The 15,595-nt window shown below is 32.7% G+C and overlaps 1 protein-coding gene across 1 annotated transcript; it reads right to left on the bottom strand.

Annotated features, from left to right (window-relative positions):
- Nucleotides 1-277: 277 nt before the first annotated feature.
- On the bottom strand, nt 278-10,218 carry LOC137813608 (uncharacterized). Its single transcript, XM_068615959.1, has 9 exons — nt 9,826-10,218; nt 9,481-9,527; nt 8,090-9,349; nt 6,465-6,553; nt 2,865-2,967; nt 2,685-2,789; nt 2,042-2,159; nt 816-989; nt 278-700 (listed from the first exon to the last, which is right to left on the bottom strand). The coding sequence occupies exons 1-9, from the start codon at nt 9,998-10,000 to the stop codon at nt 546-548; spliced, it is 2,226 nt and encodes a 741-aa protein (XP_068472060.1). The 5' UTR covers nt 10,001-10,218; the 3' UTR covers nt 278-545.
- Between the last annotated feature and the right edge of the window lie 5,377 nt (nt 10,219-15,595).

Below are 15,595 nucleotides of genomic sequence, written 5' to 3'. Positions count from 1 at the left end.
AAAAAGAAATAATGTAAATGTATAGGAAATGTTAGTGTAATATCATTTAAACAGTAAAAATGTTATTATAGAAATAAACAAGAATATTGTGCAACTTGACGAAATTTCAATGATTAGCGTAACTAAGTATTTTTATTTTTGTTGAACTTACTCCTAAACGTTAAAGATGCTATATCAGCATAAAAATCCATGAAATCTCTTAAAATGTTTGATGGTTAGTTGAGAACATCAAGGATTGAGACAAAAACAGATGGTATTGATACACATTCCAAACAAGTTATATAAAATCCATTCTTATATTCAATTAAAATTATAATCTTCTAATTTTAATGGCCAGCCATATGTGCTTTATAACATTTGAGTATTTAACATATCTGCAAAGACGCACAGTTCTACAGAGTCACAAACAAAAAACCAAACTTGCAACTGTCATGGATTGTTTCTTGCTGTGAAAACATTTATTCTCTTCACACATGTCTACCTATCTACAACTAAAAGGTGAATTAGAGGAGCATAAAGTACATGTGAATCCATAGACCAAGCAATCAATAACGTCTACCTCCAGCTGTGGACAGAAGAACTCGACTTGGCTTCTTACCTTTCTTCCCCAACTCATTAGTCTTTGGTGCATTCGAGCTTATGTTTGATTCTGCTCTTGATATAACATTGGAGTATGACTGTGTCTCCCCGTTTCTCGAACCTACAGAATCACAACGGTTAAAAACAACATTTTTGGAGTACTTGATCCTTCCGTTATATAGCACTTTGCAAATTTTTCCATGCAGACTATATAAAATTGTATAAACATATAATACCTGTTGTGGCAGAGGAATCAGTTGTAGCATTGTTATTGTGTAGACCACTAGTTTCTTGAATTTGCAAGGATGGAGAATCATGAGCAGCAGCAAACCCAAGTCTTGTGACATTTGAGAACGATTTTTTCTCCCCAGCTACGGGAGTACTTGAGGATACAGTTGAATTTCCTAGAGCTGAACAAAACACATACAAAAATTACATACACCATGGCACAACATTGTCCACACAACCCTAATATTAACTGCTGTAAATGAAAAGTAAAACACAAGAGGAAAGGCCCCGGTGCGATAATGGAAATTAACCCGTAATACATAATTCACTAATTTTCTCAGCACTTTTTCTGCAATAGTAAGATTTCCAATCACGCGTCCACTTTTAGAAAATAAACATGAAGTCTAACTTAACCTCATAAAATAGACTGACTTACAAGATGATATTTGCACTCATTTATAAAATCTCTAACAAACTTTCTAACGCCAAGAAATGAACATCTCAAGCATAAAAATAGATATGTTTGGATAATCAATAGAGAATGGTATAATAGACCCAACAAACCTTGTTAAGATAAACTTTGATATCATCTTAAAAGTGAACTTTAAAGATAACTCAACCTCACAAAATATAACCTATGATGTGAGATTTCCCTAATCGATGTGAGGTTTTCAACAACCACAAATTCTAACAGAGGTTCAACACTAGGCCCAAAGGAAGCTCACAACAATGATTGGTCTATACTAAATGAGAGGACAGGGTTAATTTGGCAAAGACAAAAAGAACTACTAAGGGAAGTGGAGAATTCAAAGGAAACGGTTGGGAGGAGTCATGAGGATGTCATATCAGAAGAGATGGCTTTGGTGCAAACATCAGTGGTACGAAGATGGAGGGGGAAGGTGTATCCACAGGAGAGGAGACAATACTTAAACGCAATTTCTTAGGTTTTTTGGTGTGGTTCCAATTAAAATAGGGGTTTCACTACAATAATCCACACAATTAAGGTTTGCGTTAAAGGTCAGCACAGATCACCAGTGTAAAATCTAACACTGACAGTAGGAGTTAAGACTCATGGGAGTATCTCCTGGTTTATTATTTCCTTATCTTCTATTAATATGTTCAAGTCCTGTTATATAGTTCACATTGTGGAACTACCTCAATAAAAATTACTGTATTAAGGGATTGTTAATAAATAACAGCGAACTTTTATTCTAACAACCAAAAAGAAGATTACCTTCAAAGTCATCCATGGAGAATGTTGGAGGATCATCATGAGATGTAAACCGACTACTTAATGATATAGGAAGGGAATAAGTATCTGTAGCTTCAGCCCTTATTTTTTCCTTCCGTTCCTAAAAACAAAAATATAACATGGGAAAGCACATTCCAACATTTCGAGAACAGAACACGATATATTAAATTTGAATAAAAGGCATATGATGATAAAAAAAATAAAAAATACCAACAGCAGGCAAAACAGCCAACATTGACTTGTAATTAGAAGGCTCTGGCACTGTTTTAGTACCATAAAAAAGTTACAGAACCCACATTCAATTGTAATCTAAAAAGGGGCTCTCTAGATTCAAAAACCTAAAAGATATGTTCACACAATCCTAAAACTTAGCCTCACCCAACCCAGAGAAGATTTGTTTAACACGCAATCTCCACTACTTGCACACCAGATAAGAACACTTACAAATGAAATAAATAATGAATGGAAAAGGTTGATAAAATATTAGCTTTCCGAGAGAAATTCCTTTCAATAACTATCATGTTTTATAAACATGTTAAGGGACGATGTGAGTCAGGGGTTATTTAAAATCTTATAAAACTTAAGGAAATCAGCAGAAATAAAATATGATGGGCTACATTGATACCTTTTTTGCAAGTTGCTTCCTCTGATTTGCACGTTTCTTTATTTCATCCATAAATGGAGTCAGTGCTTCAGGTGGTAACAACTCACTCAAATCAACTTCACAAAGCTGTAAAATTAGTAAACACCTATTATAAATCATCAAAAATATATCTTGGAACTATAAAACTCTATGAACAGGTACCTGAAATGTTGTGGTTAACGGAAAATGACTTAGGAATCGATATCGCCTCCTCATGGCCTCAGACTGAGTAACTGTCTCTAATTGTAGAATCCTTCCATTTATTCTGCAATGAGAATACTTTAGTTAAAAAGAATTTAATGCTTGGTTGCTCACTGATGCTACTCCAAATAGAAAGATGTTCATTGAAGACCAAGACATTAAACCATAAATACACACAAACATCCTAAACATCAACTAATATCCTCAAACCCATACATTTAGAAAAAAGACAACTTCTACCATTACTACTATTGTAGGCATTGACATTTCTGAATAAATGAATAAAGGTTAAAGCAACATCTATTGAAAATTTGATCTTTGATGGAGTCCAACAGTGATTAGTCCATTAAGACTGCCCATATTGTTGGTGTAACTTCTAATGGTGTTTCCCAATGATCTTGTTGAAAGGATTAGCAACAAAACATGTCACAGAGGATTGTACAGCCCTGGTACCATCTTGAGAAATATTTGGTAAGATATTTCCATATCAAATCATATCATATACTTGAAACTGGTAAATGTCTAAGAGAGATAATTCTCTGTTGGCTGATTCATTCATTCATAAGGAAACTTGCTTCAGAAGTGAAATAAAAATATATGATGATCTTACACATAGATGTCAGATAGGAAATACAAAAGATAAGTTAACCTATTCTAACAAGTTAACTATCATTGATCAAAAACTTCTTCCCAACAAAATGACAATCAATTTCTATATGTTTAATTGTCTCATGGAATACAAGATTGTACGCAATGTAGACAGCTGCCTAGTTGTCATTGTACATGCTTAAACTTGAAAAAGATTAAACTGAATGAGAAAAGATTTTATTGAATTAATACTTCAAAATAGTACATCAACCTCTTGATATAGAGAACTCTTAAGTAATTATTAGAAATAGATCTCTAGAATCTTCTAACAACTAATAGCACAATTGTACTTAAATACAATATCCTATTGTGGCTTATCAACTATATTTTATCCTGAATCAACACTCCTCATCCAGTTGGTTTTATCATGAATCGACACTCCCCCCTCAAGTTGGTGAATGAATACCTATCATTCCCAACTTTCATGTGAGATCATGAAATCATCCCTTGGAAAGACTTTTTGTAAACAGATCTGCTAACTACAGCCCAAGTGGGACATAGGTAGGGATATAAAGTCACTATATAGTTTTTCTTTTCTTGGGAGAGTGGAATTCGGATAACAGAAAATATTGGAGACCCCAAAAACCCTTTATGAAGTTGAAACAAAAACCATAACGGGTTATGGCAGAAGCATTGCGGTCAAAAGAAATACAATATATGTAAAGAAAACTTAAAAAAATACAAAAATAATAAAAGAGACGATCATAACTAATGATAATATTATGTATAGAAATTCAAATAACAATAACATCAAATCAAAACACCACAAATTAATATTGATGCTCACTTCCTCTTGCAACTGCGCAGAACACTTCTCCAATCACTTGATTTGAATAGTTAGGGTTACAATGCATGGATATTAAAAATGGGCCATGTAAGGCCCAAATGTTTGAATTAAGTTTTCTGAAATTAGGGTTTTATTTTTGGGCAACACCTCCTTCACTTTCATGCACCCAACACAACACAACATCCCATCTTATTTCTTCATTTTCCACCACCATCACAGCCCCACCAAAGTGTGCAGCGCCGCCATCGCACAAGACCATCAAAGCCACCACACAAGATCATCAGACCTTGCATCGCCGTTGAAAACCTCATTCTCTCCACCTTTTTCACTATTGTTGTTAGTCGTTAGCATCCCATGATGCAAAAAGCATTCGTCATGGACCACCATGACAAATCTGCATCGCCACCGTCATGTTATGCTAGTGATCAGAAAATCCGCCACCGCTTTCTAAGATGGCGCCACCATAATCAATAATTAGTTATACTAGTTTGCACCCACTTATATACTATAATTTGATCATATCTCTATTTTATGTGTGATCTCCAACATAACCCCCTCAGGCCTAGGACATTGAGTGTTCATGTCAAAGACTTGAGTGTGGGAATAAACGAAGAGTCTGATAGCAAGTGAGACAATAGACCCAACACACTAGGAAAGACTCTAAATGGTTCTAATACCATCTTAGTAAATGGGTATCCCTAAATCAACCGCACACAATCGGCTTGTAAGGAGACGTTTACACTCAGTATTATAATTTGGTCATATTAGAATCTTCAACAAGACCCATAGGGAAAACACAAATTTAAGTTCCCTTCTCTTACGCTCTTGTTGCCAATTTGAAAGGATTAGAGGCAAATCAGATCAGGGAGGATACCACTCTAGTACCATGTTGAGAAGAGAGAAATTGCATAATATAATGAATTTCATGTGTCGTATATTTTCTTTCAATGAATTTGGTTAGATGTTTCCCTATCAAATCATATAATACTCCCTATTTAATGTAAACAAACCATATCTTAACACAATCAAACCATATCTTAACACAATCAAACCATATCTCTAACCAATCCTATAAATCAATGTGTTCCTGTGAAGCAGAAATTACAAGCCAAACTTCATTATGATTGAATGCTAATCTTTATAGTCTATAACAATGTTATCAATAATCGGCCATGGCGAATGGCGGTGGCGGATTTTCTAACCACCACCACAACAAGGCGGTGGCAATGTGGATTTTCAATGGCGGCCGCTTTGAGCATCTCGAAACGCTAACGAAAATCGGAAATATCCAAAATAGCGGAAAAAAAAACGGTGGCTTCGCGTTGTCACAGCGTGCGGCTGATGAAGAAGGGCTGCAGCATGAAGACCTAAACCTAGTTTTTATGAGGACATAAGTTTGGGCCAAAGGCCCATTCAACTTTAACCTAATAAAAAACCCTAAAATTTAAATATTGAGTGCGGTGTGTGGCAGTGTGCAGCTCCTCCCTGGTAAACCCTAATTTAAAAATCACAACTTACTAATTTTGGGCCTATTTTGGACCCATTTAAAACATTATATAACTATTTTCAACAGCACATTTTTTATTTAAAACATTATATAACAGTCTCTTTCATTATTTTTGCATTTTTTTTGAAGTTATTTATATATATATATATATGTGTATGTATGTATATATATATTTCTTTCAACTGCAATATTTCTATTGTAATCCGTTATGTTTTCCGTTATAACTCTATTTTGGGGTCTATGATATGATTCGTTATCTGATATCGATAACAATGGTCTATAGCTAAGGTTCAACTCCATTTTGACATCAATGGTACATGTAATAAGAATGTCATGGACAGTAAAATGGTGAAATCTTTGTAGTTTGGGTGGTAATCATTTTGTTTTGGAACAATAGACCTTATGTAAATAATATTAACATGATTAGAAGTCCTTGTTTTAAGGTACATATAAACATAAACCAAAATTGAGACTTCAAGATTCAATTTAATGCTCTTATAAATTATAAAAGTCACACATTATCCCAATATAATATTATCTTAAGCTCACAAGCCAACCACAATTTTTTCAACTTATTTTCTAGGCACATAGGAGAATTATAATTTGATTTTGTCCAAACCTGTGTGGAAGCATATCATAGCTCCCATAATGGTGGAGCAAACACTTCATGTTTAGAGGATGAAGAATTAGATGTTGACCATCAGCAGCCTGAAATAAGCAAGAGCATGTAACATCCAGATGCCATCATTAAAGCTGGCATAAAGCATTCAGAAATTGCTCAATGAAACTAAAAACAACAATTCCTCATAGCCACTGTGAGAGTCCAAGTCATCCATGGACATCAATAGACAAAATTTGACATCAATGGAAAATTAAAGATCAAGATCAACATGTTGCAAGTAAAGCAATCAAGCCAACACAATAACTATAACCAACAACCATGGAAAATATATATCTTTAGGTCACAATTAAGAACATCAAAATCAGTGATGCCCTAACCATGTATAGAATCAAAAGCAGCTCAATTTTTTCATTTATAATTAGATTTTATGAATAACTAAGCCTTTATGTACGAAACAGTGACCAGATTCTAGAGATCCTATCACAAGTTGCTTTCTTTAACAAATAATCATTTTGATTTCCTTGAGAGCTCTAGAGTAGAAAGATTAATAGGTGAAAACTCTCAGTGTTCCCGCCTACTTGTTGGATAACAAAAAAAGGGATTCATTTTAATCTCACCCATAAATTAAGCTAATTAAAAAGCACTTATATGGGTCATATGGATATTTAACATTGAAACCCTTACTGCACAACTTCTCTTCATTCCATCTTCCTCCTTTCCATTTTACCCTAAACCTTCATATCTTGTCCCATGCCCTCTAAGAAATAAAATATTTAAAGAGAATATATTATGACAAACACATATGTAAGTGTTTGGCAAAGCTTATGAAAATAACTTATCATATGTCCATAAGTTGCTTTCAGCTTATTTCAATAACCTCTCTAAGATTACTCATAAAAAGAGATTATTACTTTTACAAAAATTAAGCTTATTTCCTTGTTAATTAATGAAACAACTTATGCATGCATGCTTAGATGATAAGCCTATTAAATCACAAGTTTAAATCAAACATGTATGCCAAAGTGGGAGGAATTGATTCCCCCATCCAACTAAACAAGCATTAGAACTTCCAAAGCTTTGATACAAAACAGTAATATAGTTAATGTCTTCATCCATCTTCACAAATCCTTATAATCTTAATCTATCTTCAGTCAACCCCACCACTTTCAAAGCAAAAAGTTGTCAAAAAATATCTTACTACCCGTTTGGTTGGTGAGAAATAGACCACAGAGAAAAGAAATTGGTGGAAATAAAAAGGGGAGCATTTGGTAGAGGGAAAATGGGGAAGGAGAGAAATAAAAAAGATATTAGAGGACACCTAGTTACTTCCACTCTATTTCCCACCTACTTCCATTAAACTATTTACCTCTTTTTTCTCTTAAAACCAAACACCTGTATTTCCACTTAATTTCTCACCTATTTCCATTCACCTTCCCTATTTCTCAACTATTTCGTTCCTTCCTACCAAATGAACCCTGCATAATATCAAATTGTTCCACATGATTTCAATATAAATAAATCAGTTCATACTTTATAGACATGTTTGTTGTATCCAAATAGAAAATTGTGAAGCTAGAAACATCGGATACGGAACACAACTAAAACCAAATGTCAGTAGTTACCTGGTAGAAACTGTATGAATCATTTCCCTTCACTTCTTCAACATCACCATCCTCTGCAGGCCTTTGAATACTATTCTTCTTCTCCTCATATGAAGAACATAAATTCATCTGTTGCTCTATTAATTCGTTCTCCACATTCAAAGTTTGGTCTGAAGAGGCTCCAGCAGTTGACTTATCCATCATCGTAACCTTAATTTGGTCATGGTAATCAGTAGAGGAAGTTCTTGACCCATTAGAACAATTTTCATCATCAGCATCCATAGAATTTGTTGCCATGGATGGTATCTGATGTCCATGATCAATAGGCTTAGAATCTTCGCTGTCATTACACTTTTGCTCATTCCAATACCTCTTCCTCTGTTCCAGTTGCTGCATTGCAGCACAAACATAAGGAAGCTTCTCCAGGTCATCAACAAGACCAGAATCTGCTCTGGCCAGCCAACCATCTAGATCTGATATTGAATGCCTCACTGAGAGATCTACATCTGATGTAAGAGTAAACTTAGAAAAGGGATCACAGAAATGTCCATTACCACATGATGTTATATTTGTCTCTTGTTTATTTGACGGAATAAATGAATCCTTTTTCCGAGTTAAAAAGGTGAACTCAGCATTATCTCCAACTTGATATTGTTTAACATTTGTGATGTGCACTGTATATAAATCCTTGGCAGATGTCATCACAAAGCACAAAGGACACCTTTTCCAGATATCGCCTTTGTGATCCTCTTCTCCCATCATTAAGTACTGTAGAATACATGGGAAACAGAAAATATGTCCACATGAGGTTATCTGCGGACACAGTGGATACTCCAAACAAATTGGACACTGAACTGAAAAGGGGGTCAAATATGTCACACATATAATATCTTCCCACTGCAACATTTTATCAGGATCCATCAACTCAGGAGAATAATTTCCTGAATCTAACACCATGAACTTGTAATTTGCCTGCAAAAACAAATCTTTATTGTATGGCTTCCTCTTCCAATTCCTTCTTGCTGCAGGGGGAGGAGGGGGACCCCGTGGTTGAGAACGGGATATTGGGTCATATTGAAAATTCAGCAAGTAATTTCCGTTCACAGTCTGAGCTTTTCTCCCTGCCAAAGGGGAACTTCCATGAGAACTCACGGACCCAGGAGCTTGTTGGTTTCTATGAGAAGCCATTCCTGCCCGTCTTCCTCCGGGAATCCTAGAACGTGTTCTAGAGTTTTGCTGAGGTGAAACCATCACTCCACTTGGAGACCCTAATTCTGTCACCTAAAAGCCAAACAAGGGAACAAATTAGTAACCAACAGATACCCAAATACAAAGAAAAAACACATAGCTCTACACTTCTATCAGGCCATAAGCTTCCATAAACCAATCCTAGATAACCAGAACCAAAATACCTTTTCGGAAGATCCACCAGAATCTTCAGCAGCTTGAGTCGATGAACCTAACAACAACATTGAATCACTAATCAGTTAAACAAGCAGCACCAATCAAACCAACAAAAAATTAAACACCCAAAAACACACTCCAACTATGCAACTCTCAATTACCAATCATCACCACACAAAACCCAATATCCAAAAATTAACCAACCCCCCTCTCTACCCCCTTGACCATTCAATTCCCAAAACAAAATAAAACAAAAACACCACAATTTTACACAAGCAGTGACCAATCATGTTTATTAGGTGGTGTGAAGGAAAGTAGAATTTAAAGGGAATGGAAGAGATGGAAGAAGGAACCTGGGATATCGGAGATCTGGAGAGATCCGAGAGCGTGGTGGAGTGGGGGTGAGAGATAAGGGAAGGGTTGTTGAGGAAGAGGGATTCCGATGCCATGTTGGGGATTAGGGTTAGGAGATGACGCAGAGGAAGAGGAGGAAGATGACGTTTGGGTTTGTGAGGGCAAGATGGACATGAAAGTTCTGGAAGGAGGGTTTGGGGTGTGTTGGTCGGTGGCTCAGCTTCTATTCTACTTTACCAAACTTCCTCAAACCCTTTTATTTATCTCTCTTGCTCTTCCTGGGTATCTCTGCCGCATCTTCGCCGAATATCGGGTTTACGCCACCGCCACATCATAATACACTCAATCCATTCTTTCTTTTTCTTGTTTTTCTTCTTTTTCTTTTTTTCTTTACTTCTTTACTGTTCACCAAAATATCAAATATAAAACTAAATAATATATATATTTGAAAAGAAAACAAATATTTGAATTTTTTTTAAATCCTGTATAGTTTTTTCTATGTTAAATTTCTTTCTTTGAATTTACTTTTTCTATATCCATGCAAAATTATTCTAACGATGACATTTATATGACCAATTTTATAAGTGTACCGTACTTACACTAAATAGTACATTTATTTTCTATAATTCAAGGTTAAGATGATGTAGTTTATTATTTTGTATTTTTTTCAATTATTTTATTAAATTAAATATGTTTTTTTTTTATATTATAATATAAAATTGATTTTAAATTTTAGATATTTATCATATTTATATTTATAGTACAAAAATAATTAAAATAAGTTATTAATAACAAATATTTATTTTATTTTATATAATAAATAAAAATACAATTTTAACATAAATTATATTATAATATTATAACATTTATATCTACATTATTATGAAATTCAGGAACTAAATTTAGTTTTAACTTAATTTTTTACATAAAGTAAATTTTTTATATAAAAGAGATTTAATATATTAAAAATATATTATAATTAATATATTATTTATATTAAAATTAAATCTTATAATTATAATTAGTATTTTGGTAATCCCAATAACTAACAGGAGAGAGAAACACATTCAGAAATATATGAAAGACTAAAAGATAATAGTTATATATTAAGCAAGTAACATAGAAAGCACAAGTAAAACTTTTTTTTGTCTTCTTTAAAATTGAGATAGTTTTCATGAGAAGAGACATCATGCCTTATAGTACTTAGAACAAAAAAAGCAATTAGTTTGTAACTTGCAATATTGTATAGTGGAAAATGAAAGAGAACATATATGGATAATGATTTAAGGATGAAAATGAAGTTTATTATGAAAGAGAAACAATTCAATCAAAAGAACAAAATGTTGGTTGGCATTGTTAGTAATGGTTCATTCTTTTTTTGGGAAAAAAACACGGTCAAAATTTGCTTATACATTTTATAAAAGAATATATATAATTTATTTGTCCATATTTATGAGTTTAGATGGGAACCTGTAACCAAACCAAATGCAAGGAATTTTCATTAAATATAATGTTGAACAACAAAATCAAAAGGCCATTGTAAACAACGTTAGGTAATGACTTCCTAACTTTATTATGCATGTATACCAAATAAATATGTTTCAATTCTTAAAGGTTTATCATTATTTTTAATGAAGTTGCAAATTTCCATGCTTTTAAATTTAGATGAAAATTTCTTCATGTCCAACTTTAATCATGAATTATTGAATAATGCAATTAGACATCTATTCTCAACATTATCTCATCATGATTATCTTTTAGTTATGTTATCCATTCAATAAAAAATAAATTGATTGTATATCCATCAACAAAGAATAACAACCAATCACGGAAATAAATGAAGTTTTCATAAAACATCATTCACCTATACAACCAAGTTACACTAATAACTTAGACAAATTAAACAAACTTTTTAAATAATTATAGTCATTGAACAATCATTTGGGCATGTCTTTAATTAGGGATGACAAAAACGGATCACAGTTGAGACTGGGCGGGTCAATCCACCCTTCTTTATTTTTGACATTTTTCAAAAAGAATCTCATGCTCTTAGAATTAAAATTAGTGGTGATCAATGATTTATATAAAACTGTATTTACATTATTTTTTTTATGCATCATTTTATTCATTAAAATATTGTTGTTATTTACTTTATTTCATTAAGCATTAAACCTTCTTTGATTAGAATATCAAACATTGATTCAATTTTATTATTCTTCCTTGTAATTTTATTGTCCGAAAAATGATATCAATGACTACAACCAAGTAAATAGATAAAAAATAAAATAATTACAAAAAAAAATTGAAAAAATAAATAAATAAGTGGTGGGCCAACCCGCCAGTCCACCCTTTGACGGGGCAGGTTACTAATTTTAGTCCATATAACCTTGGCAAGCCAGTCCGACGCGCCCCACTTTTAGCAGGCCAATAACGGGTCGGGCCAAAACAGGTTGGGCCAAAACATCTTGTCAATTATCCATCTTTTCAAGTAGAAAATATGTCAAGCAACATGCAGAAGTTCTTCAACAACTTAACATAACTAGATTGTTCATCAATCAATATTTTAAAGGGCAAACAGAAAACTCTAGACAAAGTAATTCACTTTGCTTTTTTTATTTATTATGTGATACTTTTTATGTTTGAGGTTCAAAGTTATGATATAATGACTCATTGTCTTCCCAACCTTAAGTTCCACACTTGTTAATGACATACCATATAGAAACCAATATGAATTTTATTCTATTGCTGAATAAAAAGGTGTTTCAATTGACCTTTATAATATACTTTCAATAATTATTTAAAATATAGTACACTGCTTATTACTTTTTATATGTAGATTATTTTAGTTTTGGATTTTCTTGCATGGAATGCGAGCATTGTAATTTTAAACTTCGGTTTAAAGAAAGATATGAAAAAATTAGGAAATTGAGGGATGTCCATTTCTCAATTTGTTGTGAAAAAAGGTAAAGTCTAACACCTTTTACTTTAAAAAACCTCCTTATTTATTGTTAATAAATTATGGAGTACACTATAGAAGTCAACACTTTAAAGATAATACCAAAACATATAACAACATGTTCTCTTTCACTTCAATGAGTGTAAAATAGAATCTTCCATTAACAATGGATATGGACCTCCTCAATTTTTTTAAAGTGGGCAAAATTATCACCATATTGGGAGTTTGATGGATCCATCACAAAATTTGCATAATTGTACATCTATTATACACAAAATGAGATGTAAAATAGACTACAAAATTTGGGGTGCAAGAAGTAAATTCTTGGTTTACTTGTAAACTAATTTTACTGGAATCAGTGTGATCTTAACTAGTGTGGTTGAACAACTAGATGTAGTTCTTTAAGAAGAGTGAACTAGTATAAAATTTGTTGTGTCTTCCTTGCTATCTCAATCTCATAAATTGTTATAATATTTGTTATTTTCAATTGTTGTTATAAGTTCAGATAATCAACCTATTAAAAGACATACTAGAAAATTTTAATCCGTTGATTCAACAAAGTATTTTCAACTTATCAAAAAAGCTTTCCAACGTTAGTAAAAAAGTCTTATTGGTTCAATTCACCCTTCTTGAACTTGGTCATCTTTTCTTAACAAATTTCAGTGAGAGTTGGATCATATTCAACAACAATTGAAAATTTAACTTTATTGAAAGAATGATTTTTTTGCAAGATAACATAAGAAGCCTTAAATACTACATATCACATCCATATCCATATGATTATGTCATAAATCAATTGGAGAGTAGGATCATATATCTAGAAATAAATTATGATGTTGTCGAGTTTTGCAATCAATCTATAAATTTATTTAATTCTCTTCCATATAATACTTCAATAGCTAATTATATTTAATATAGTAACTAATTATCAAGTTTGATGGAGCATTATCATAGATGAACGAAGAAATATTTTTTAGCCAACTATGCATGCATTAATCATAAGCAAGATGACATTTTTTATATGATTTATTGAGACATTAGCAAAACATTCATGTGAAAAACTTTATTTTTGACATATTTATCTTAACATCAAAGTGTACTACCAATTGCATCAAGTGGATTTACATCTTTATTATTGCTTGTGGTAGAATGATAGTATTTTTCCTAATATAATTCAATATTTTTTAATTTTAGGCAAATTTCATACTCACTCTAATTGTGAATATTTTGTGTTGTACTACAAACAAATTTTTAGGAGTGGAATAAGAACAACGCAAGAATACAAAACCTTGAATAAGATAAGAATTAAGCTAGCTATGGATAAATGAATTAAAGAAAGAAAGAAAAGGACAAGAAAACTTAGGAATGGATGAAGACACCACCTATACAACAAGAAGAGGACTCCATGCTTCTCTAAGATAACTTCCAAGTGTCGAATTACCAATTGTCTCCTAGGAATTAAGATAAGACTTTATGAAACTCGTCACCCTTAATTTCATATGTTTTATAACCCTAGACATAATTATTTATAGGGAAAGCCAATCTCGATTGCAAATGTTAATTACAATAAAGTCAAATGCAAACTTCTATACTAGAAATAATTAAAGGTGTTGGAATAAAATCAAAAGGAAAATGTTCTCGTCGGGCTGAGGTTAGATGATGGAAGGTGGTATTTGTTGAAGATGGGAGCTTTGATGTATCAAATCCACATGAAGCCTGAAGTTGTGCTGCTTTCTAGGTTAGAGTTTAGATTAGGGTGTTTAGAATCTTTGTTAAGATCAGTCCTTGATTCCTACACAAAGCTTGATCAATCAGTTTTAAAAGAAACAAAGTGTTTTTTCATGCAAAGGGAAAACAACCGATTGAATTGTCGAGACAATCGGTTGTTTGTCACTTAGCTGGCAATGAGGTTTTGAAAGTGTTTATTGAATTGGTTATGTAACTTCCTGACCCATTCAACCGATTAACTCGTGGTTTCAATCGGTTAAATGAGTGTTGTGCTAACAATTTTTTGAAAACCTGTTTCAATTGTTTTAAATGAGAACAAAACTGATTTGACTATGTTATGTTGCCTTAAACGACTAGATTTCAAATGCTATAAATATAGCCTTCTTTCAAATGTTTTAATATACAAGTTTAACACAATATTATGGAATCAAGAGAGAGTTTAAAGATTTGTTTTTGAAAGAAGTTTTTCAAAGTTTAGCAAGATTGTTGATAAAGCTTTGCTCTGGTGTAAGAACTGATCATAGGGCTTCTGGTTTTGTAATTCCAGGTGTTTTCTATTCTTGCTTAGTTTCCTGTAATTGTACTTTGATAAAATCTGTGTAACTGTTGGTAAAATCCGATAAAGTCAGTGGGATTCTGGCTTAAGGTGTGAAGTGTTGCAAAGAGGGTGAGTAGGCTTTGTGGGATTCAAAGTCACCTCTTTGTGGTGTGTTGTAGTAATCTGGATTTGATTGCTAGTGAAATACTCAAAGGTTGTTGTTCTGAGAACTGGATGTAGCTCAAGGTTGAGTGAACCAGTATAATCTGATTATGTGAATCTCTCTATCTCTCTCTCTCTATTATAATATGTTTGATATTTGATATGTTGTCATAATCAACCGGTTATTTCGTATTTCAATTGATTGATATTCCTACTTTACAAACTGCTTTTGCTTGCTTTTGTCTCTGTAATATAAACAATCGGTTATATCGATTGTAATCGATTGTTTTACTGATAACAATTTTATTAGCTTATTTCTTTTGGCTTCTCTGATTCTTCTTTCTATAATTCATTAAAGAAATTCATTCTTAGTCAGTATTTGCAA

Source organism: Phaseolus vulgaris, chromosome 1 (genome assembly GCF_000499845.2).
Source record: "Phaseolus vulgaris cultivar G19833 chromosome 1, P. vulgaris v2.0, whole genome shotgun sequence".
NCBI classification, from domain to species: domain Eukaryota; kingdom Viridiplantae; phylum Streptophyta; class Magnoliopsida; order Fabales; family Fabaceae; genus Phaseolus; species Phaseolus vulgaris.
This window is presented reverse-complemented; position numbering and strand designations above follow the sequence as displayed.

What these genes read in the sequence shown, in the direction of transcription:
- LOC137813608 (XM_068615959.1), bottom strand. Translation starts at nt 10,000, where the DNA reads ATGTCCATCTTGCCCTCACAAACCCAAACGTCATCTTCCTCCTCTTCC. An exon ending in CTGGTGGATCTTCCGAAAAG is followed by an intron (nt 9,350 to 9,480) that starts GTATTTTGGTTC and finishes TTTGGCTTTTAG; the next exon opens with GTGACAGAATTAGGGTCTCC. An exon ending in CTCCATGGATGACTTTGAAG is followed by an intron (nt 990 to 2,041) that starts GTAATCTTCTTT and finishes TGTTTTGTTCAG; the next exon opens with CTCTAGGAAATTCAACTGTA.